General features: G+C 53.6%; 1 protein-coding gene across 1 annotated transcript in view; it reads left to right on the top strand.

Moving 5' to 3' along the window:
• Positions 1-23,654, top strand: part of STXBP5L (syntaxin binding protein 5L) — a 452,679-nt gene that overhangs the window by 80,396 nt on the left and 348,629 nt on the right. Inside the window, 1 exon segment of the mRNA XM_056554342.1 lies at positions 10,242-10,339. Coding sequence (XP_056410317.1) covers positions 10,242-10,339 — 98 coding nt within the window.

Raw genomic sequence — 23,654 nt, 5'->3', positions numbered from 1 at the left:
CGGTGCGCGGTTTGTCTCCTCTTTGTCCGGTGCGCGGTGTGTTTCCTCCTCGCCTGGTGCACGGTTTGTCTCCTCTTTGTCTGGTGCGCGGTTTGTGTCCTCCTCGCCCGGTGCGTGGTTTGTCTCCTCCTTGCCCGGTGCGCGGTTTGTCTCCTCCTCGCCCAGTGCGCGGTTTGCCTCCTCTTTTTCCGGTGCGCGGTTTGTGTCCTCCTCGAACAGTGTGCAGTTTGCCCTGCTCTTTTTCCGGTGCGCGGCTTGTCTCCTCCTCGCCCAGTGTGCGGTTTGTCTCCTCCTCGCCCAGTGTGTGGTTTGTCTCCTCCTCGCCCAGTATGCGGTTTGTCTCTTCGCCCACTACGCAGTAATCTATCCAGTGTATGGAGTCACAATGAAGAGCTTTATAGAGGGGGCTTCCTACTGAACCCATAGGGGGCACAGGATATATTGTGTCCCTCTCCCCTTGTCCTAATAGATAAAATGGTCCTGAATGAGGGGTCTCCTATCCCGTGACCTTTAACCTCTGCCACTCCAACTGTAAAACTGTCTGTGCATGATAGTTGTAGTATTACAACTGCTGGAGAGTCGGAGGTTGGGGAACATTGCTGTATTCTTGTAATACTACAACTCCCATCATTCCCTGGCAGCCTGTGGTGTTCATGACATGATGGGAGTTGTAGTAATACAACAGCTGGAGAGTTGGAGGTTGGGATACAGTTTGTATACAGAGATATAAGAGCCGTATACCAGACAGTATGGTGCATACACTAGTGTAAACCTATAGGTGACTTATATACAGGGTCCCAGCCGGGGTCAGAAGAGGAAAGAAGGAAACCGGAGACTTGTGGTGATATTCAGAGGGGAGGTCCAGGCAGGTCACTAGAGGAGAGGCCACAGGGACAGAGGGGAGGTCCAGGCAGGTCACTAGAGAAGGGGCCACAGGGACAGAGGGAAGATCCAGGCAGGTCACTAGAGGAGAGGCCACAGGGACAGAGGGGAGGTCCAGACAGATCACTAGAGGGGAGGCACAGGGACAGAGGGAAGATCTAGGCAGGTCACTAGAGGGGAGGCCACAGGGACAGAGGGAAGATCTAGGCAGGTCACTAGAGGAGAGGCCACAGGGACAGAGGGGAGGTCCAGACAGATCACTAGAGGGGAGGCTCAGGGACAGAGGGAAGATCTAGGCAGGTCACTAGAGGGGAGGCCACAGGGACAGAGGGAAGGTCCAGACAGGTCACTAGAGGGGAGGCACAGGGACAGAGGGATGATCCAGGCAGGTCAATAGAGGGGAGGCACAGGGACAGAGGGAAAATCCAGGCAGGTCACTAGAGGGGAGGCCACAGGGACAGAGGGGAGGTCCAGGCAGGTCACTTGAGGGGAGGCCACAGGGACAGAGGGGAGGTCCAGGCAGGTCACTAGAGGGGAGGCCACAGGGACAGAGGGAAGGTCCAGGCAGGTCACTAGAGGGGAGGCCACAGGGACAGAGGGGAGATCCAGGCAGGTCAATAAAGGAGAGGCCACAGGGACAGAGGGGAGATCCAGGCAGGTCAATAAAGGAGAGGCCACAGGGACAGAGGGGAGGTCCAGGCAGGTCACTAGAGTGGAGGCAACAGGGACAGAGGGGAGGTCCAGGCAGGTCACTAGAGGAGAGGCCACAGGGACAGAGGGGAGGTCCAAGCAGGTCACTAGAGGGGAGGCAACAGGGACAGAGGGAAGATCCAGGCAGGTCACTAGAGGGGAGGCCACAGGGACAGAGGGAAGGTCCAGGCAGGTCACTGAAGCAGAGGCCACAGGGACAGAGGGAAGGTCCAGGCAGGTCACTAGAGGGGAGGCCACATGGCCAGAGGGGAGGTCCAGGCAGGTCACTAGAGGAGAGGCCACAGGGACAGAGGTAAGATCCAGGCAGGTCACTAGAGGAGAGGCCACAGGGACAGAGGGGAGGTCCAGACAGATCACTAGAGGGGAGGCACAGGGACAGAGGGAAGATCTAGGCAGGTCACTAGAGGGGAGGCCACAGGGACAGAGGGAAGGTCCAGACAGGTCACTAGAGGGGAGGCACAGGGACAGAGGGAAGATCCAGGCAGGTCACTAGAGGGGAGGCCACAGGGACAGAGGGGAGATCCAGGCAGGTCAATAGAGGAGAGGCCACAGGGACAGAGGGGAGGTCCAGGCAGGTCACTAGAGTGGAGGCAACAGGGACAGAGGGATCATCCAGGCAGGTCACTAGAGGAGAGGCCACAGGACAGAGGGGAGGTCCAAGCAGGTCACTAGAGGGGAGGCAACAGGGACAGAGGGAAGATCCAGGCAGGTCACTAGAGGGGAGGCCACAGGGACAGAGGGAAGGTCCAGACAGGTCACTGAAGCAGAGGCCACAGGGACAGAGGGAAGGTCCAGGCAGGTCACTAGAGGGGAGGCCACATGGCTAGAGGGGAGGTCCAGGCAGGTCACTAGAGGAGAGGCCACAGGGACAGAGGTAAGATCCAGGCAGGTCACTAGAGGAGAGGCCACAGGGACAGAGGGGAGGTCCAGACAGGTCACTAGAGGGGAGGCCACAGGGACAGAGGGAAGATCCAGGCAGGTCACGAGAGCAGGGGCCACAGGGACAGAGGGGAGGTCCAGACAGGTCACTAGAGGGGAGGCCACAGGGACAGAGGGAAGATCTAGGCAGGTCACTAGAGCAGAGGCCACAGGGACAGAGGGGAGGTCCAGACAGGTCTCTAGAGGAGAGGCCACAGGGACAGAGGTAAGATCCAGGCAGGTCACTAGAGGAGAGGCCACAGGGACAGAGGGGAGGTCCAGACATGTCACTAGAGGGGAGGCCACAGGGACAGAGGGAAGATCTAGGCAGGTCACTAGAGCAGGGGCCACAGGGACAGAGGGGAGGTCCAGACAGGTCACTAGAGAGGAGGCCACAGGGACAGAGGGAAGATCTAGGCAGGTCACTAGAGCAGAGGCCACAGGGACAGAAGGAAGATCTAGGCAGGGCACTAGAGCAGAGGCCACAGGGACAGAGGGAAGATCTAGGCAGGTCACTAGAAGAGAGGCCACAGGGACAGAGGGAAGATCCAGGCAGGTCACTAGAGGAGAGGCCACGGGGACAGAGGGGAGGTCCAGACAGGTCACTAGAGGCGAGACCACAGGGAAAGAAGGAAGATCCAGACAGGTCACTAGAGCAGGGGCCACAGGGACAGAGGGGAGGTCCAGACAGGTCACTAGAGGGGAGGCCACAGGGACAGAGGGAAGATCTAGGCAGGTCACTAGAGCAGAGGCCACAGGGACAGAGGGAAGATCAAGGCAGGTCACTAGAGGAGAGGCCACAGGGACAGAGGGGAGGTCCAGACTGGTCACTAGAGCAGATGCCACAGGGACAGAGGTAAGATCCAGGCAGGTCACTAGAGGAGAGGCCACAGGGACAGAGGGGAGGTCCAGGCAGGTCACTAGAGGAGAGGTCACAGGGACAGAGGGGAGGTCCAGACACGTCACTAGAGGGGAGGCCACAGGGACAGAGGGAATATCCAGGCAGGTCACTAGAGGGGAGGCCACAGGGACAGAGGGAAGATCCAGGCAGGTCACTAGAGCAGGGGCCACATGGACAGAGGGGAGGTCCAGACAGGTCACTAGAGGGGAGGCCACAGGGACAGAGGGAAGGTCCAGGCAGGTCACTTGAGGGGAGGCCACAGGGACAGAGGGGAGGTCCAGGCAGGTCACTAGAGGAGAGGCCACAGGGACAGAGGGAAGGTCCAGGCAAGTTACTAGAGGGGAGGCCACAGGGACAGAGGGAAGGTCCAGACAGGTCACTAGAGGGGAGGCCACAGGGACAGAGGGAAGGTCCAGGCAGGTCACTAGAGGGGAGGCCACAGGGACAGAGGGAAGATCCAGGCAGGTCACTAGAGCAGAGGCCACAGGGACAGAGGGAAGGTACAGGCAAGTCACTAGAGCAGAGGCCACAGGGACAGAGGGAAGGTCCAGACAGGTCACTAGAGGGGAGGCCACAGGGACAGAGGGGAGGTCCAGGCAGGTCACTAGAGGAGAGGCCACAGGGACAGAGGGAAGGTCCAGGCAAGTTACTAGAGCAGAGGCCACAGGGACAGAGGGAAGGTCCAGGCAGGTCACTAGAGCAGAGGCCACAGGGACAGAGGGAAGGTCCAGGCAGGTCACTAGAGGGGAGACCACAGGGACAGAGGGAAGATCCAGGCAGGTCACTAGAGGGGAGGCCACAGGGACAGAGGGAAGGTCCAGGCAGGTCACTAGAGGGGAGGCCACAGGGACAGAGGGAAGGTCCAGGCAGGTCACTAGAGGGGAGGCCCAGACAGGTCACTGGAGCAGAGGCCACAGGGACAGAGGGGAGGTCCAGGCAGGTCACTAGAGGGGAGGCCACAGGGACAGAGGGAAGATCCAGGCAGGTCACTAGAGCAGAGGCCACAGGGACAGAGGAAAGGTACAGGCAAGTCACTAGAGCAGAGGCCACAGGGACAGAGGGAAGGTCCAGACAGGTCACTAGAGGGGAGGCCACAGGGACAGAGGGAAGGTCCAGGCAGGTCACTAGAGGGGAGACCACAGGGACAGAGGGAAGATCCAGGCAGGTCACTTGACGGGAGGCCACAGGGACAGAGGGAAGATCCAGGCAGGTCACTAGAGCAGAGGTCACAGGGACAGAGGGAAGATCCAGGCAGGTCACTAGAGTCGAGGCCACAGGGACGGAGGGGAGGTCCAGGCAGGTCACTAGAGCAGAGGCCATAGGGACAGTGGGAAGGTCCAGACAGGTCACTAGAACAGGGGCCACAGGGACAGTGGGAAGTTCCAGGCAGGTCACTAGAGGGGAGGCCCAGACAGGTCACTAGAGCAGAGGCCACAGGGACAGTGGGAAGATCCAGGCAGGTCACTAGAGCAGAGGCCACAGGGACAGAGGGAAGATCCAGGCAGGTCACTAGAGGGGAGGCCACAGGGACAGAGGGGAGGTCCAGGCAGGTCACTAGAGGGGAGGCCAGAGGGACAGTCCAGACAGGTCACTAGAGCAGAGGCCACAGGGACAGAAGGAAGGTCCAGGCAGGTCACTAGAGCAGAGGCCACAGGGACAGAGGGACGGTCCAGACAGGTCACTAGAGCAGAGGCCACAGGGACGGAGGGAAGGTCCAGGCAGGTCACTAGAGCAGAGGCCACAGGGACAGAGGGAAGATCCAGGCAGGTCACTAGAGCAGAGGCCACAGGGACAGAGGGAAGATCCAGGCAGGTCACTAGAGGGGAGTCCACAGGGACAGAGGGGAGGTCCAGACAGGTCACTAGAGCAGAGGCCACAGGGACAGACGGAAGATCCAGGCAGGTCACTAGAGGGGAGTCCACAGGGACAGAGGGGAGGTCCAGACAGGTCACTAGAGGGGAGGCCACAGGGACAGAGGGAAGATCGACCGATTATCGGTATGGCCGATATTATCGGGCGATAATCACGATTTTGGGCATTATCGGTATTGGCAATTATCTTGCCGATAAGCCAATAATGCTCCGCCCCCCGCACCGCCCCCACCGCACCGCGACCGCCACACCCTCGACCCGCCGCACCGAACCCCTGACCCACCGCACCGCGTCACACCCCCCACCGTGATGCTAGGCGGTATACCGGTATGGATTTTTTCCCATACCGCTATACCGCTCGGGCCCCTCCCCCACCCTCTGAGTCAATAAAAAAATTAAACTTACCCGTAATGGGGGTGGTCCAGGCCATCCTTCCTTCATGTAGTGTCCGGGGGCGTTCCGGGTGGTGGGAGGTCCAGTCCGGGCTGTCCTTCTCCCACGGTCTTCTTCTCCACTCCGGGCAGGCTCCGGCCTAGTACGCTGCATAGACGCCGCTGCATAGTGTCGCAGGGGGTTAAATAGCCGATAACTTATACCAGAATATCGGTATAAGTTATCGGCTATCGGCCCTAACCTGCACCGATTATCGGTATCGGCCCTAAAAAAACGATATCGGTCGATCCCTAGTAACAATTACAAACATTAAAAATCGCATAAAACATATGATTATACAAACAATTAGTGTGAAATTTAAAAGAAGGAAAAGACGCACGCCGCTGAGCCTACGGCGCATGCGCTAGGATCCAAGGATAACAGATAGATGATGGCCGGAGCGTAAGATGCGTACGGCGCATGCGCCCGCCCACCCGCACCGGGTAGATATCAGAGCGCACGCACACCCGGACCGAGAAGGGCACGGACTGCGAATCCAGCGCACGTGCGCCTCTGACATCATGTAAACAGACCCACGTGCGAGCGAGGCGCGCATGCGCAGATGCCCCAGCTAGTTCACACTCGATTCAAAAGGTAAAAAGGAACCGCGCGCATGCGCAGACCTCCCGCATGTATAAAAACATTGTACCAAGTTCAAATAGTATGTGCTGGGCGGAGCAGGCTTTGCAGAACAAAAATTACAAGGTAATGTATCTATTCAAACCCAATAATGTGGATATCAATAATAAAAATGGGTGATTGAACACTGCGCACTGACAGTGTCATTAGGTTGGATGGACCGGGCTATCAGATGGCATTAGTTGCTACCCATCAACACGCAAACACAATACCCCGTAATAGGATACACAGAATTAGGATCATTTAAGGTTAAGAACATATATCACAATTGGCAATGCGGGTAACGAATAATATATGTGGGCTCACAAGAATATAAATATTGACAATACATAATAATGCATAAAAGTTTTTTTTGGGGCCACTTGTAACCATTCTTAAAGAATATCTATAAAAATCAACAGTTTTGGCGTAACATGTAATGCGCCCCAATTGTGCATAATAAAACTATAAATGCATAACAATAATAAAATAACAATAGAATAGAATTAACAACCATGATAGATGCCTGAAAGTATACTCCTAGAAATATAGTGTTTGGGGGACTACACCCTAGATATGTTGTACGTCCACCATTTAACGAATAATATCAATAGCTTTGTTCAAACCTAATGGGTATAGGCTATTGAGCTTGTAGATCCAGTAGGATTCTCTTTTTTTGCAATCTATCAAATCTATCATGTATGTTGATAGAAATCTGTTCGATAGCCCTTAGAGAAAAGGCTGAGAAGTCTTTATTATGGTGTGTGGTGGCATGTTTGGAAACACTGTGATTGAGGAATCCTCGCTGGACATTGAAGCGATGTTTATTTATCCGGCAGCGTAGTTGGGTAAAGGGCGACCTGTGTATGGCGGAGGGCAGCCTATGTAGGGCAGAGGGCGGCCTGTGTAGGGTGGAGGGCGGCCTGTGTAGGGCGGAGGGCGGCCTGTGTACGGCAGTGGGCAGCCTGTGTAGGGCAGAGGGCAGACTGTGTAGGGTGGCAGGTGGGGGACGGCCTGTGTAGGGTGGAGGGCGGTCTGTGTACGGCGGTGGGCAGCCTGTGTAGGGCAGAGGGCGGCCTGTGTAGGGTGGCAGGTGGGGGACGGCCTGTGTAAGACGGAGCGCAGCCTGTGTAGGGCGAAGGGCGGCCTGTGTAGGGCAGAGGGCAGCCTGTGTAGGGTGGCAGGTGGGGGACGGCCTGTGTAAGGCGGAGGGCAGCCTGTGTAGGGCAGAGGGCAGCCTGTGTAGGGCGGAGAGTGGCCTGTGTAGGGGGAGGGCAGTCTGTGTAGGGCAGAGGGCAGCCTGTGTAGGGCGGAGAGCGGCCTGTGTAGGGCGGAGAGCGGCCTGTGTAGGGCGGAGGGCAGCCTGTGTAGGGCGGAGGGCAGCCTGTGTAGGGCAGAGGGCAGCCTGTGTAGGGCGGAGAGCGGCCTGTGTAGGGGGAGGGCAGTCTGTGTAGGGCAGAGGGCAGTCTGTGTAGGGCGGAGAGCGGCCTGTGTAGGGCAGAGGGCAGTCTGTGTAGGGCGGAGGGCGGCCTGTGTAGGGCGGAGGGCAGTCTGTGTAGGGCGGAGGGCAGTCTGTGTAGGGCGGAGGGCAGCCTGTGTAGGGCGGAGAGCGGCCTGTGTAGGGCGGAGGGTGGTCTGTGTAGGGCGGAGGGCAGCCTGTGTAGGGCGGAGGGCGGCCTGTGTAGGGTGGAGGGCGGCCTGTGTAGGGTGGAGGGCGGCCTGTGTAGGGCGGAGGGCGGCCTGTGTAGGGTGGCAGGTGGGGGACAGCCTGTGTAGGGTGGAGGGCAGTCTGTGTACGGCGGTGGGCAGCCTGTGTAGGGCAGAGGGCTGCCTGTGTAGGGTGGCAGGTGGGGGACGGCCTGTGTAAGACGGAGGGCAGCCTGTGTAGGGCGAAGGGCGGCCTGTGTAGGGCAGAGGGCAGCCTGTGTAGGGTGGCAGGTGGGGGACGGCCTGTGTAAGGTGGAGGGCAGCCTGTGTAGGGCAGAGGGCAGCCTGTGTAGGGCGGAGAGCGGCCTGTGTAGGGGGAGGGCAGTCTGTGTAGGGCAGAGGGCAGCCTGTGTAGGGCGGAGAGCGGCCTGTGTAGGGCGGAGGGCAGCCTGTGTAGGGCAGAGGGCAGCCTGTGTAGGACGGAGAGCGGCCTGTGTAGGGGGAGGGCAGTCTGTGTAGGGCAGAGGGCAGTCTGTGTAGGGCGGAGAGCGGCCTGTGTAAGGCAGAGGGCAGTCTGTGTAGGGCGGAGGGCGGCCTGTGTAGGGCAGAGGGCAGTCTGTGTAGGGCGGAAGGCAGTCTGTGTAGGGCGGAGGGCAGCCTGTGTAGGGCGGAGAGCGGCCTGTGTAGGGCGGAGGGTGGTCTGTGTAGGGCGGAGGGCATCCTGTGTAGGGCGGAGAGCGGCCTGTGTAGGGCGGAGGGCGGTCTGTGTAGGGCGGAGGGCGGCCTGTGTAGGGCGGAGGGCAGCCTGTGTAGGGCGGAGAGCGGCCTGTGTAGGGCGGAGGGCAGTCTGTGTAGGGCGGAGGGCAGTCTGTGTAGGGCGGAGAGCAGCCTGTGTAGGGCGGAGGGCAGCCTGTGTAGGGCGGAGGGCAGCCTGTGTAGGGCGGAGAGCGGCCTGTGTAGGGGGAGGGCAGTCTGTGTAGGGCAGAGGGCAGTCTGTGTAGGGCGGAGAGCGGCCTGTGTAGGGCAGAGGGCAGTCTGTGTAGGGCGGAGGGCGGCCTGTGTAGGGCAGAGGGCTGTCTGTGTAGGGCGGAGGGCAGTCTGTGTAGGGCGGAGGGCAGCCTGTGTAGGGCGGAGAGCGGCCTGTGTAGGGCGGAGGGCGGTCTGTGTAGGGCGGAGGGCATCCTGTGTAGGGCGGAGAGCGGCCTGTGTAGGGCGGAGGGCGGTCTGTGTAGGGCGGAGGGTGGCCTGTGTAGGGCGGAGGGCAGTCTGTGTAGGGCGGAGGGCAGTCTGTGTAGGGCGGAGGGCAGTCTGTGTAGGGCGGAGGGCAGTCTGTGTAGGGCAGAGGGCAGCCTGTGTAGGGCGGAGGGCGGCCTGTGTAGGGCGGAGGGCGGCCTGTGTAGGGCGGAGGGCGGCCTGTGTAGGGCGGCCTGTGTAGGGCAGAGGGAGGCCTGTGTAGGGCAAAGGGCAGCCTGTATAGGGCGGAGGGCGGCCTGTGTAGGGTGACCTGTGTAGGGCGGAGGGTGGCCTGTGGAGGGCGGCCTGTGTAGGGCAGAGGGCAGAATGTGTAGGGCGGAGGGCGGCCTGTGTATGGCGGAGGGTGGCCTGTGTATGGCGGAGGATGGCCTGTGTATGGCAGAGGGTGGCCTGTGTAGGGTGGAGCTCGGCCTGTGGAGGGTGGCCTGTGTATGGCGGCCTGTGTAGGGCAGCCTGTTTAGGGTGTCCTGTGTAGGGCGGCCTGTGTAGGGTGGCCTGTGTAGAGTGGAGGGCGGCCTGTGTAGGGCGGAGGGCGGCCTGTGGAGGGTGGCCTGTGTAGGGCGGAGGGCGGCCTGTGTAGGGCGGAGGGCGGCCTGTGTATGGCGGGGGGCGGCCTGTGTAGGGCGGAGGGCCGGCTGTGGAGGGTGGCCTGTGTAGGGCGGAGGGCGGCCTGTGTAGGGTGGCCTGTGTACGGCGGAGGGCGGCCTGTGTAGGGTGGAGGGTGGCCTGTGTAGGGTGGAGGGTGGCCTGTGTAGGGTGGAAGGTGGCCTGTGTAGGGTGGAGGGCGGCCTGTGTATAGCAGATGGGTGGCCTGTGTAGAGTGGAGGGCGGCCTGTGTAGGGCGGAGGGTGGCCTGTGTAGGGCGGAGGGCGGCCTGTGTAGGGTGGCAGGTGGGGGCACCGGCGGAGGATATAATGTCTCTCTCCAGGTGTTATTCTCATTCTTACTGTTGATATATACAATTTCATCCCTCGCCCTCTCATCTAATCTCCTCTCTTGTTTTGCAGACTGTTCGGCATGGTTTTCCATATCAGCCGACGGCTTTATCGTTTGACCCGGTGCAGAAGATTGTGGCGATCGGCACACGGAGCGGAGGCGTGCGCATGTATCCTTTCACTGTGATATAGAGGTAAGGAGGCATCTGATGGCGACCAGAGCCGGGGGCCGTAGATGGACAGGACTCTGGTGCCGTAGATGGACAGGACTCTGGTCTCGTAGATGGACAGGACTCTGGTGCCGTAGATGGACAGGACTCTAGTGCCCTAGATGGACAGGACTCTGGTGCCGTAGATGGACAGGACTCTGGTGCCATAGATGGACAGGACTATGGTGCCGTAGATGGACAGGACTATGGTGCCGTAGATGGACAGGACTCTGGGGCCGTAGATGGACAGGACTCTGGTCTCGTAGATGGACAGGACTCTGGGGCCGTGGATGGACAGGACTCTGGGGCAGTGGATGGACAGGACTCTGGGGGCCGTAGATGGACAGGACTCTGGTGCCGTAGATGGACATGACTCTGGTGCCGTAGATGGACAGGACTCTGGTGCCGTAGAGGGACAGGACTCTGGTGCCGTAGATGGACAGGACTCTGGGGGCCATAGATGGACAGGACTCTGGGGGCCGTAGATGGACAGGACTCTGGGGGCCGTAGATGGACAGGACTCTGGGGGCCGTAGATGGACAGGACTCTGGGGGCCGTAGATGGACAGGACTCTGGGGGCCGTAGATGGACAGGACTCTGGTGCCCGTAGATGGACAGGACTCTGGTGCCGTAGATGGACAGGACTCTGGGGCTGAAGATGGACAAGACTCTTGGGGCCGTAGATGGACAGGACTCTGGGGGCCGTAGATGGACAGGACTCTGGGGGCTGTAGATGGACAGGACTCTGGGGCTGAAGATGGACAGGACTCTGGGGGCCGTAGATGGACAGGACTCTGGGGGCCGTAGATGGACAGGACTCTGGGGGCCGTAGATGGACAGGACTCTGGGGGCTGTAGATGGACAGGACTCTGGGGGCTGTAGATGGACAGGACTCTGGGGGCCGTAAATGGACAGGACTCTGGGGGCAATAGATGGACAGGACTCTGGGGGCTGTGGATGGACAGGACTCTGGGGGCCGTAGATGGACAGGACTCTGGGGCTGTAGATGGAGAGGACTTTGGGGGCTGTAGATGGACAGGACTCTGGGGGCCGTAGATGGACAGGACTCTGGGGCTGTGGATGGATAGGACTCTGGGGGCTGTAGAGGGATAGGACTCTGAGGATCGTAGATGGACAGGACTCTGGGGGCCGTAGATGGAAAGGACTCTGGGGGCCGTAGATGGACAGGACTCTGGGGGCCGTAGATGGACAGGACTCTGGGGGCCGTAGATGGACAGGACTCTGGGGCCGTGGATGGACAGGACTCTGGGGGCCGTAGATGGAAAGGACTCTGGGGGCCGTAGATGGACAGGACTCTGGGGGCCGTAGATGGACAGGACTCTGGGGGCCGTAGATGGACAGGACTCTGGTGCCGTAGATGGACAGGACTCTGGGGCTGAAGATGGACAAGACTCTTGGGGCCGTAGATGGACAGGACTCTGGGGGCCGTAGAGGGACAGGACTCTGGGGGCTGTAGATGGACAGGACTCTGGGGCTGAAGATGGACAGGACTCTGGGGGCCGTAGATGGACAGGACTCTGGGGGCCGTAGATGGACAGGACTCTGGGGGCCGTAGATGGACCGGACTCTGGGGGCCGTAAATGGACAGGACTCTGGGGGCAATAGATGGACAGGACTTTGGGGGCTGTGGATGGACAGGACTCTGGGGGCCGTAGATGGACAGGACTCTGGGGCTGTAGATGGACAGGACTTTGGGGGCTGTAGATGGACAGGACTCTGGGGGTCGTAGATGGACAGGACTCTGGGGCTGTGGATGGATAGGACTCTGGGGGCTGTAGAGGGATAGGACTCTGGGGATCGTAGATGGACAGGACTCTGGGGGCCGTAGATGGAATGGGCTCTGGGGGCCGTAGATGGACAGGACTCTGGGGGCCGTGGATGGACAGGACTCTGGGGCCGTGGATGGACAGGACTCTGGGGCAGTGGATGGACAGGACTCTGGGGGCCGTAGATGGACAGGACTCTGGTGCCGTAGATGGACAGGACTCTGGTGCCGTAGATGGACAGGACTCTGGGGCCGTAGATGGACAGGACTCTGGGGCCGAAGATGGACAGGACTCTGGGGGCCGTAGAGGGACAGGACTCTGGTGCCGTAGATGGACAGGACTCTGGGGGCCGTAGATGGACAGGACTCTGGGGGCCGTAGATGGACAGGACTCTGGGGGCCGTAGATGGACAGGACTCTGGGGGCCGTAGATGGACAGGACTCTGGGGGCCGTAGATGGACAGGACTCTGGGGGCCGTAGATGGACAGGACTCTGGGGGCCGTAGATGGACAGGACTCTGGGGGCCGTAGATGGACAGGACTCTGGGGGCCGTAGATGGACAGGACTCTGGGGGCCGTAGATGGACAGGACTCTGGTGCCGTAGATGGACAGGACTCTGGGGCTGAAGATGGACAAGTCTCTTGGGGCCGTAGATGGACAGGACTCTGGGGCTGAAGATGGACAGGACTCTGGGGGCCGTAGATGGACAGGACTCTGGGGGCCGTAGATGGACAGGACTCTGGGGGCCGTAGATGGACAGGACTCTGGGGGCTGTAGATGGACAGGACTCTGGGGGCCGTAGATGGACAGGACTCTGGGGGCTGTAGATGGACAGGACTCTGGGGGCTGTAGATGGACAGGACTCTGGGGGCCGTAGATGGACAGGACTCTGGGGGCTGTAGATGGACAGGACTCTGGGGGCCGTAAATGGACAGGACTCTGGGGGCAATAGATGGACAGGACTCTGGGGGCTGTGGATGGACAGGACTCTGGGGGCCGTAGATGGACAGGACTCTGGGGGCCGTAGATGGACAGGACTCTGGGGGCCGTAGATGGACAGGACTCTGGGGCTGTGGATGGATAGGACTCTGGGGGCTGTAGATGGACAGGACTCTGGGGACTGTGGATGGACAGGACTCTGGGGCTGCGGATGGACAGGACTCTGGGGGCTGTAGAGGGATAGGACTCTGGGGATCGTAGATGGACAGGACTTTGGGGGCCGTAGATGGAAAGGAATCTGGGGCTGTAGTTGGACAGGACTCTGGGGACTGTGGATGGACAGGACTCTGGGGGCCGTAGATGGACAGGACTCTGGGGGCCGTAGATGGACAGGACTCTGGGGCAGTGGATGGACAGGACTCTGGGGCAGTGGATGGACAGGACTCTGGGGGCCGTAGATGGACAGGACTCTGGTGCCGTAGATGGACAGGACTCTGGTGCCGTAAATGGACAGGACTCTGGGGCTGAAGATGGACAAGACTCTGGGGGCCGTAGATGGACAGGACTCTGGGGGCCGTAGATGGACAGGACTCTGGGGGCTGTAGATGGACAGGACTCTGGGGGCCGTAGATAGACAGGACTCTGGGGGCCGTAGATGGACAGGACTCTGGGGGCCGTAGATGGACAGGACTCTGGGGGCTGTAGATGGACAGGACTCTGGGGGCTGTGGATGGACAGGACTCTGGGGAACGTAGATGGACAGGACTTTGGGGACCGTAGATGGACAGGACTCTGGGGGCCGTAGATGGACAGGACTTTGGGGGCCGTAGATGGACAGGACTCTGGGGCTGTAGATGGACAGGACTCTGGGGACTGTAGATGGACAGGACTCTGGGGGATGTAGATGGACAGGACTCTGGGGGACGTAGATGGACAGGACTATGGGGGCCGTAGATGGACAGGACTCAGGGGGACGTAGATGGACAGGACTCTGGGGGCTGTAGATGGACAGGACTCTGGGGCTGTAGATGGACAAGACTCTGTGGCCGTAGATGGACAGGACTCTGGGGCCGTAGATGGACAAGACTCTGGGGCTGTAGATGGACAAGACTCTGGGGCTGTAGATGGACAGGACTCTGGGGGCCGTAGATGGACAAGACTCTGGGGCTGTAGATGGACAAGACTCTGGGGCTGTAGATGGACAGGACTCTGGGGGCGGTAGATGGACAGGACTCTGGGGGCCGTAGATGGACAGGACTCTGGGGGCGGTAGATGGACAGGACTCTGGGGCTGTAGATGGACAAGACTCTAGGGCTGTAGATGGACAGGACTCTGGGGCTGTGGATGGACAGGACTCTGGGGGCCGTAGATGGACAGGACTCTGGGGGCCGTAGATGGACAGGACTCTGGGGGCCGTAGATGGACAGGACTCTGGGGGCCATAGATGGACAGGACTCTGGGGCTGTAGATGGACAAGACTCTAGGGCTGTAGATGGACAGGACTCTGGGGCTGTGGATGGACAGGACTCTGGGGGCCGTAGATGGACAGGACTCTGGGGGCCGTAGATGGACAGGACTCTGGGGGCCATAGATGGACAGGACTCTGGGGCTGTAGATGGACAGGACTCTGGGGCTGTGGATGGACAGGACTCTGGGGGCCGTAGATAGACAGGACTCTGGGGGCCGTAGATGGACAGGACTCTGGGGGCCATAGATGGACAGGACTCTGGGGCTGTAGATGGACAAGACTCTAGGGCTGTAGATGGACAGGACTCTGGGGGCTGTGGATGGACAGGACTCTGGGGGCTGTGGATGGACAGGATTCTGGGGACTGTGTGAATTGTGTCTGGGTCTGCGGACTGTCTGTGAATGGTTTGTGCACGGGATGTGATATTTTCCAGAAGCAGCGCCACTCTTGTGTTGTGGTCAGTGCGTGTTATTACAGCCTATAAAGCAAAGAATCCCTTCTGATCTCAGGGATGAGGATGAGGCTCCTCTCTGTTTCCTTCTATAATAACATTTCTGTGATATAACAAGCGCCCCCAACAGGATGCAGATGCATTACACCCCGCTGACAAGTATAGTGAGTGCTCTGCCCCACGGGGGCACCACAGGGATGGGCCCTGCAGCCTGTCTGTCACCATCAAGCTGATAGCGTACACTGCTTGTCGTCCCTCGGGGGGGACCAGGATCGGGCTGTAATATGATTTCCAGCAGCGGGGGGCGACGTTGTGTCATCCTTCATGTCTGGGCCGATCTGTCCTAATGAAGCCATCGCTCAGCCCCAGATCCTTAATGTTCTTATGAAGGGAAGATAATTCATGTCTGACATTTATAGGCGACCTCTGAGCCTCACAATATGGATTCCTGGGAAATTGTTGGGAATTGTTGTGTGTAGTGGGATTGTGTATTATTGGGGGCTGAGCAGAGACCCCCAGTAATAGAGGACTATAGGGGGATCAGCTTTAAATAAGCTATTGTAGGTATATGCCGTGTCTGGCATGTATTGTAGGTATATACCGTGTCTGGTATCTATTGTGGGTATATGCAGTGTCTGGCATCTATTGTAGGTATATGCAGTGTCTGGCATCTATTGTAGGTATGTACAGTGTCTGGTATCTATTGTAGGTATATGCAGTGTCTGGCATCTATTGTAGGTATATACAGTGTCTGGTATCTATTGTAGGTATATGCAGTGTCTGGCATCTATTGTAGGTATATGCAGTGTCTGGCAGCTATTGTAGGTATATACAGTGTCTGGTATCTATTGTAGGTATATGCAGTGCCTGGTATCTATTGTAGGTATATGCCGTGTCTGGTATCTATTGTAGGTATATACAGTGTCTGGTATGTATTGTAGGTATATGCAGTGTCTGGTATCTATTGTAGGTATATACAGTGTCTGGTATCTATTGTGGGTATATGCAGTGTCTGGTATCTATTGTAGGTATATACAGTGTCTGTCATCTATTGTAGGTATATACAGTGTCTGGCATCTATTGTAGGTATATACAGTGCCTGGTATCTATTGTAGGTATATGCAGTGTCTGGTATCTATTGTAGGTATATACAGTGTCTGGTATCTATTGTGGGTATATGCAGTGTCTGGTATCTATTGTAGGTATATACAGTGTCTGTCATCTATTGTAGGTATATACAGTGTCTGTCATCTATTGTGGGTATATGCAGTGTCTGGTATCTATTGTGGGTATATGCAGTGTCTGGCATCTATTGTGGGTATATGCAGTGTCTGGTATCTATTGTAGGTATATGCAGTGTCTGTCATCTATTGTAGGTATATGCCGTGTCTGGTATCTATTGTAGGTATATGCCGTGTCTGTCATCTATTGTAGGTATATGCAGTGTCTGGCACCTATTGTAGGTATATACAGTGTCTGGCAGCTATTGTAGGTATATACCGTGTCTGTCATCTATTGTAGGTATATGCAGTGTCTGTCGTCTATTGTAGGTATATACAGTGTCTGGTATGTATTGTAGGTATATGCCGTGTCTGTCATCTATTGTAGGTATATACAGTGTCTGCCATCTATTGTAGGTATATGCCGTGTCTGTCATCTATTGTAGGTATATACAGTATCTGGCATGTATTGTGGGTATATACAGTGTCTGGCATCTATTGTGGGTATATACAGTGTCTGCCATCTATTGTAGGTATATGCCGTGTCTGTCATCTATTGTAGGTATATACAGTGTCTGTCATCTATTGTAGGTATATACAGTGTCTGTCATCTATTGTAGGTATATACAGTGTCTGGTATCTATTGTAGGTATATACAGTGTCTGGTATCTATTGTAGGTATATACAGTGTCTGGTATCTATTGTGGGTATATATAGTGTCTGGCATCTATTGTAGGTATATGCAGTGTCTGTCATCTATTGTAGGTATATACAGTGTCTGTCATCTATTGTAGGTATATGCAGTGTCTGGTATCTATTGTAGGTATATACAGTGTCTGGTATCTATTGTAGGTATATGCAGTGTCTGGCAGCTATTGTAGGTATATACAGTGTCTGCCATCTATTGTAGGTATATACCGTGTCTGGTATCTATTGTAGGTATATACAGTGTCTGCCATCTATTGTAGGTATATACAGTGTCTGCCATCTATTGTAGGTATATGCAGTGTCTGGCAGCTATTGTAGGTACCGTATATGCCGTGTCTGGCATCTATTGTGGGTATATGCCGTGTCTGTCATCTATTGTAGGTATATGCAGTGTCTGTCATCTATTGTAGGTATATGCAGTGTCTGGCAGTTATTGTAGGTATATACAGTGTCTGCCATCTATTGTAGGTATATACAGTGTCTGCCATCTATTGTAGGTATATACAGTGTCTGCCATCTATTGTAGGTATATACAGTGTCTGGCATCTATTGTAGGTATATGCAGTGTCTGGCATCTATTGTAGGTATATGCCGTGTCTGGCATCTATTGTAGGTATATGCCGTGTCTGGCATCTATTGTAGGTATATGCAGTGTCTGGCATCTATTGTAGGTATATGCCGTGTCTGGCATCTATTGTAGGTATATACCGTGTCTGTCATCCATTGCAGGTATATACCGTGTCTTTCATCTATTGTAGGTATATACAGTGTCTGGCATCTATTGTAGGTATATGCAGTGTCTGGCATCTATTGTGGGTATATACAGTGTCTGCCATCTATTGTAGGTATATGCAGTGTCTGGCATCTATTGTAGGTATATACAGTGTCTGCCATCTATTGTAGGTATTTGCAGTGTCTGGCATCTATTGTAGGTATATACAGTGTCTGCCATCTATTGTAGGTATATGCAGTGTCTGGCATCTATTGTAGGTATATACAGTGTCTGCCATCTATTGTAGGTATATGCTGTGTCTGGCAGCTATTGTAGGTATATACAGTGTCTGCCATCTATTGTAGGTATATACAGTGTCTGGCATCTATTGTAGGTATATGCAGTGTCTGGCATCTATTGTAGGTATATGCCGTGTCTGGCAGCTATTGTAGGTATATGCAGTGTCTGCCATCTATTGTAGGTATATGCCGTGTCTGCCATCTATTGTAGGTATATGCCGTGTCTGGCAGCTATTGTAGGTATATGCAGTGTCTGCCATCTATTGTAGGTATATACAGTGTCTGGCAGCTATTGTAGCTATATGCAGTGTCTGTAATCTATTATAGGTATATGCAGTGTCTGCCATCTATTGTAGGTATATACAGTGTCTGGCATCTATTGTAGGTATATGCAGTGTCTGCCATCTATTGTAGGTATATGCAGTGCCTGGCATCTATTGTAGGTATATACAGTGTCTGGCATTTATTGTAGGTATATGCCGTGTCTGGCATCTATTGTAGGTATATACAGTGTCTGGCATCTATTGTAGGTATATTCTGTGTCTGGCATCTATTGTAGGTATATACAGTGTCTGCCATCTATTGTAGGTATATGCAGTATCTGGCATGTATTGTGGGTATATACAGTGTCTTGCATCTATTGTAGGTATATACAGTGTCTGGCATCTATTGTAGGTATATGCAGTGTCTGGCATCTATTGTAGGTATATGCCGTGTCTGGCATCTATTGTAGGTATATGCCGTGTCTGGCATCTATTGTAGGTATATGCAGTGTCTGGCATCTATTGTAGGTATATGCCGTGTCTGGCATCTATTGTAGGTATATGCCGTGTCTGTCATCCATTGCAGGTATATACCGTGTCTTTCATCTATTGTAGGTATATACAGTGTCTGGCATCTATTGTAGGTATATACAGTGTCTGCCATCTATTGTAGGTATATGCAGTGTCTGGCATCTATTGTAGGTATATACAGTGTCTGCCATCTATTGTAGGTATTTGCAGTGTCTGGCATCTATTGTAGGTATATACAGTGTCTGCCATCTATTGTAGGTATATGCAGTGTCTGGCATCTATTGTAGGTATATACAGTGTCTGCCATCTATTGTAGGTATATGCTGTGTCTGGCAGCTATTGTAGGTATATGCAGTGTCTGCCATCCATTGTAGGTATATACAGTGTCTGCCATCTATTGTAGGTATATGCAGTGTCTGGCAGCTATTGTAGGTATATGCAGTGTCTGTAATCTATTATAGGTATATGCAGTGTCTGCCATCTATTGTTGGTATATACAGTGTCTGGCATCTATTGTAGGTGTATGCAGTGTCTGGCAGCTATTGTAGGTATATGCCGTGTCTGGCAGCTATTGTAGGTATATGCAGTGTCTGGCATCTATTGTAGGTATATGCAGTGTCTGGCATCTATTGTAGGTATATACAGCGTCTGGCATCTATTGTAGGTATATGCCGTGTCTGGCATCTATTGTAGGTATATGCAGTGTCTGGCATCTATTGTAGGTATATACAGTGTCTGTCATCTATTGTAGGTATATGCAGTATCTGGCAGCTATTGTAGGTACCGTATATGCCGTGTCTGGCATCTATTGTAGGTATATGCAGTGTCTGGCATCTATTGTAGGTATATGCAGTGTCTGGCAGTTATTGTAGGTATATACAGTGTCTGCCATCTATTGTAGGTATATGCAGTGTCTGGCAGTTATTGTAGGTATATACAGTGTCTGCCATCTATTGTAGGTATATGCAGTGTCTGGCATCTATTGTAGGTATATGCAGTGTCTGGCATCTATTGTAGGTATATACAGTGTCTGCCATCTATTGTAGGTATATTCTGTGCCTGGCACCTATTGTAGGTATATGCAGTGTCTGGCAGCTATTGTAGGTATATACAGTGTCTGGCATCTATTGTAGGTATATACAGTGTCTGGCATCTATTGTAGGTATATGCCGTGTCTGGCATCTATTGTAGGTATATGCAGTGTCTGGCATCTATTGTAGGTATATTCTGTGTCTGGCATCTATTGTAGGTATATGCCGTGTCTTTCATCTATTGTAGGTATATGCAGTATCTGGCATGTATTGTGGGTATATACAGTGTCTTGCATCTATTGTAGGTATATACAGTGTCTGGCATCTATTGTAGGTATATACAGTGTCTGGCATCTATTGTAGGTATATGCTGTGTCTGGCATCTATTGTAGGTATATGCAGTGTCTGGCATCTATTGTAGGTATATGCCGTGTCTTTCATCTATTGTAGGTATATACAGTGTCTGGCATCTATTGTAGGTATATGCCGTGTCTGGCATCTATTGTAGGTATATTCTGTGTCTGGCATCTATTGTAGGTATATGCAGTGTCTGCCATCTATTGTAGGTATATGCTGTGTCTGGCAGCTATTGTAGGTATATACAGTGTCTGCCATCTATTGTAGGTATATACAGTGTCTGGCATCTATTGTAGGTATATGCAGTGTCTGGCATCTATTGTAGGTATATGCCGCGTCTGGCAGCTATTGTAGGTATATGCCGCGTCTGGCAGCTATTGTAGGTATATGCAGTGTCTGCCATCTATTGTAGGTATATACAGTGTCTGCCATCTATTGTAGGTATATGCCGTGTCTGGCAGCTATTGTAGGTATATGCAGTGTCTGCCATCTATTGTAGGTATATACAGTGTCTGGCAGCTATTGTAGCTATATGCAGTGTCTGTAATCTATTATAGGTATATGCAGTGTCTGCCATCTATTGTAGGTATATACAGTGTCTGGCATCTATTGTAGGTATATGCAGTGTCTGCCATCTATTGTAGGTATATGCAGTGTCTGGCAGCTATTGTAGGTATATACAGTGTCTGGCATCTATTGTAGGTATATACAGTGTCTGGCATCTATTGTAGGTATATGCCATGTCTGGCATCTATTGTAGGTATATGCAGTGTCTGGCATCTATTGTAGGTATATTCTGTGTCTGGCATCTATTGTAGGTATATGCCGTGTCTTTCATCTATTGTAGGTATATGCAGTATCTGGCATGTATTGTGGGTATATACAGTGTCTTGCATCTATTGTAGGTATATACAGTGTCTGGCATCTATTGTAGGTATATACAGTGTCTGGCATCTATTGTAGGTATATACAGTGTCTGGCATCTATTGTAGGTATATGCAGTGTCTGGCATCTATTGTAGGTATATTCTGTGTCTGGCATCTATTGTAGGTATATGCCGTGTCTTTCATCTATTGTAGGTATATACAGTGTCTGGCATCTATTGTAGGTATATGCCGTGTCTGGCATCTATTGTAGGTATATGCAGTGTCTGGCATCTATTGTAGGTATATGCAGTGTCTGGCATCTATTGTAGGTATATGCAGTGTCTGTCGTCTATTGTAGGTATATGCCGTGTCTGTCATCTCTTGTAGGTATATTCTGTGTCTGGCATCTATTGTAGGTATATTCTGTGTCTGGCATCTATTGTAGGTATATACAGTGTCTGTCATCTATTGTAGGTATATACAGTGTCTGCCATCTATTGTAGGTATATGCAGTGTCTGGCATCTATTGTAGGTATATGCAGTGTCTGGCATCTATTGTGGGTATATACAGTGTCTGGCATCTATTGTAGGTATATGCAGTGTCTGTCGTCTATTGTAGGTATATGCAGTGTCTGGCATCTATTGTAGGTATATGCCGTGTCTTTCATCTATTGTAGGTATATTCCGTGTCTGGCATCTATTGTAGGTATATGCAGTGTCTGGCATCTATTGTAGGTATATGCAGTGTCTGGCAGCTATTGTAGGTATATACAGTGTTTGGCAGCTATTGTAGGTATATGCAGTGTCTGGCATCTATTGTAGGTATATGCAGTGTCTGTCATCTATTGTAGGTATATGCCGTGTCTGTCATCTATTGTAGGTATATGCAGTATCTGGCAGCTATTGTAGGTACCGTATATGCCGTGTCTGGCATCTATTGTAGGTATAGGCAGTGTCTGGCATCTATTGTAGGTATATACAGTGTCTGCCATCTATTGTAGGTATATTCTGTGTCTGGCATCTATTGTAGGTATATTCTGTGCCTGGCACCTATTGTAGGTATATGCAGTGTCTGGCAGCTATTGTAGGTATATACAGTGTCTGGCATCTATTGTAGGTATATGCAGTGTCTGGTATCTATTGTAGGTATATGCCGTGTCTGTCATCTATTGTAGGTATATGCCGTGTCTGTCGTCTATTGTGGGTATATACAGTGTCTGGCATCTATTGTAGGTATATACAGTGTCTGGCATCTATTGTAGGTATATGCCGTGTCTGGCATCTATTGTAGGTATATGCAGTGTCTGGCATCTATTGTAGGTATATTCTGTGTCTGGCATCTATTGTAGGTATATGCCGTGTCTTTCATCTATTGTAGGTATATGCAGTATCTGGCATGTATTGTGAGTATATACAGTGTCTGGCATCTATTGTAGGTATATACAGTGTCTGGCATCTATTGTAGGTATATACAGTGTCTGGCATCTATTGTAGGTATATACAGTGTCTGGCATCTATTGTAGGTATATGCAGTGTCTTGCATCTATTGTAGGTATATGCAGTGTCTTGCATCTATTGTAGGTATATTCTGTGTCTGGCATCTATTGTAGGTATATTCTGTGTCTGGCATCTATTGTAGGTATATGCCGTGTCTTTCATCTATTGTAGGTATATACAGTGTCTGGCATCTATTGTAGGTATATGCCGTGTCTGGCATCTATTGTAGGTATATGCAGTGTCTGGCATCTATTGTGGGTATATACAGTGTCTGGCATCTATTGTAGGTATATGCAGTGTCTGTCGTCTATTGTAGGTATATGCAGTGTCTGTCGTCTATTGTAGGTATATGCAGTGTCTGGCATCTATTGTAGGTATATGCCGTGTCTGGCATCTATTGTAGGTATATGCCGTGTCTGGCATCTATTGTAGGTATATGCAATGTCTGGCATCTATTGTAGGTATATTGTCACGATTCGGCTTACGGGTTGTGGATCCGCTGTGTCAGCGAGGGATTGGCGTGGACCGTGCTAGTGGACCGGTTCTAAGAGGCTACTGGTTTTCACCAGAGCCCGCCGCAAAGCGGGATGGTCTTGCTGCGGCAGTAGCAACCAGGTCGTATCCACTAGCAACGGCTCAACTTTGCTGACTGCTGAGAAGGCGTGGGACAGAAGGACTAGGCAGAGGCAAGGTCAGACGTAGCAGAAGGTCGGGGGCAGGCGGCAAGGTTCGTAGTCAGGATGGATAGCAGAAGTTCAGGTAACACAGGCTTTGGACAACACTAAACGCTTTCACTGGCACAAGGCAACAAGATCCGGCAAGGGAGTGCAAGGGAGGAGATCAGATATAGCCAGGGAGCAGGTGGAAGCCAATAGAGCTAATTGGGCCAGGCACCAATCATTGGTGCACTGGCCCTTTAAGTCTCAGAGAGCTGGCGCGCGCGCCCTAGAGAGCGGAGCCGCGCGCGCCAGCACAAGACAGCAGGGGACCGGGACGGGTAAGTGACCTGGGATGCGATTCGCGAGCGGGCGCGTCCCGCTGTGCGAATCGCATCCCCGACGGCCATGACAGTGCAGCGCTCCCGGTCAGCGGGACCGACCGGAGCGCTGCAGGGAGAAAGACGTCGTGAGCGCTCCGGGGAGGAGCG

This window comes from Hyla sarda, unplaced genomic scaffold, assembly GCF_029499605.1.
Source record: "Hyla sarda isolate aHylSar1 unplaced genomic scaffold, aHylSar1.hap1 scaffold_68, whole genome shotgun sequence".
Classification (NCBI taxonomy): domain Eukaryota; kingdom Metazoa; phylum Chordata; class Amphibia; order Anura; family Hylidae; genus Hyla; species Hyla sarda.
This window is presented reverse-complemented; position numbering and strand designations above follow the sequence as displayed.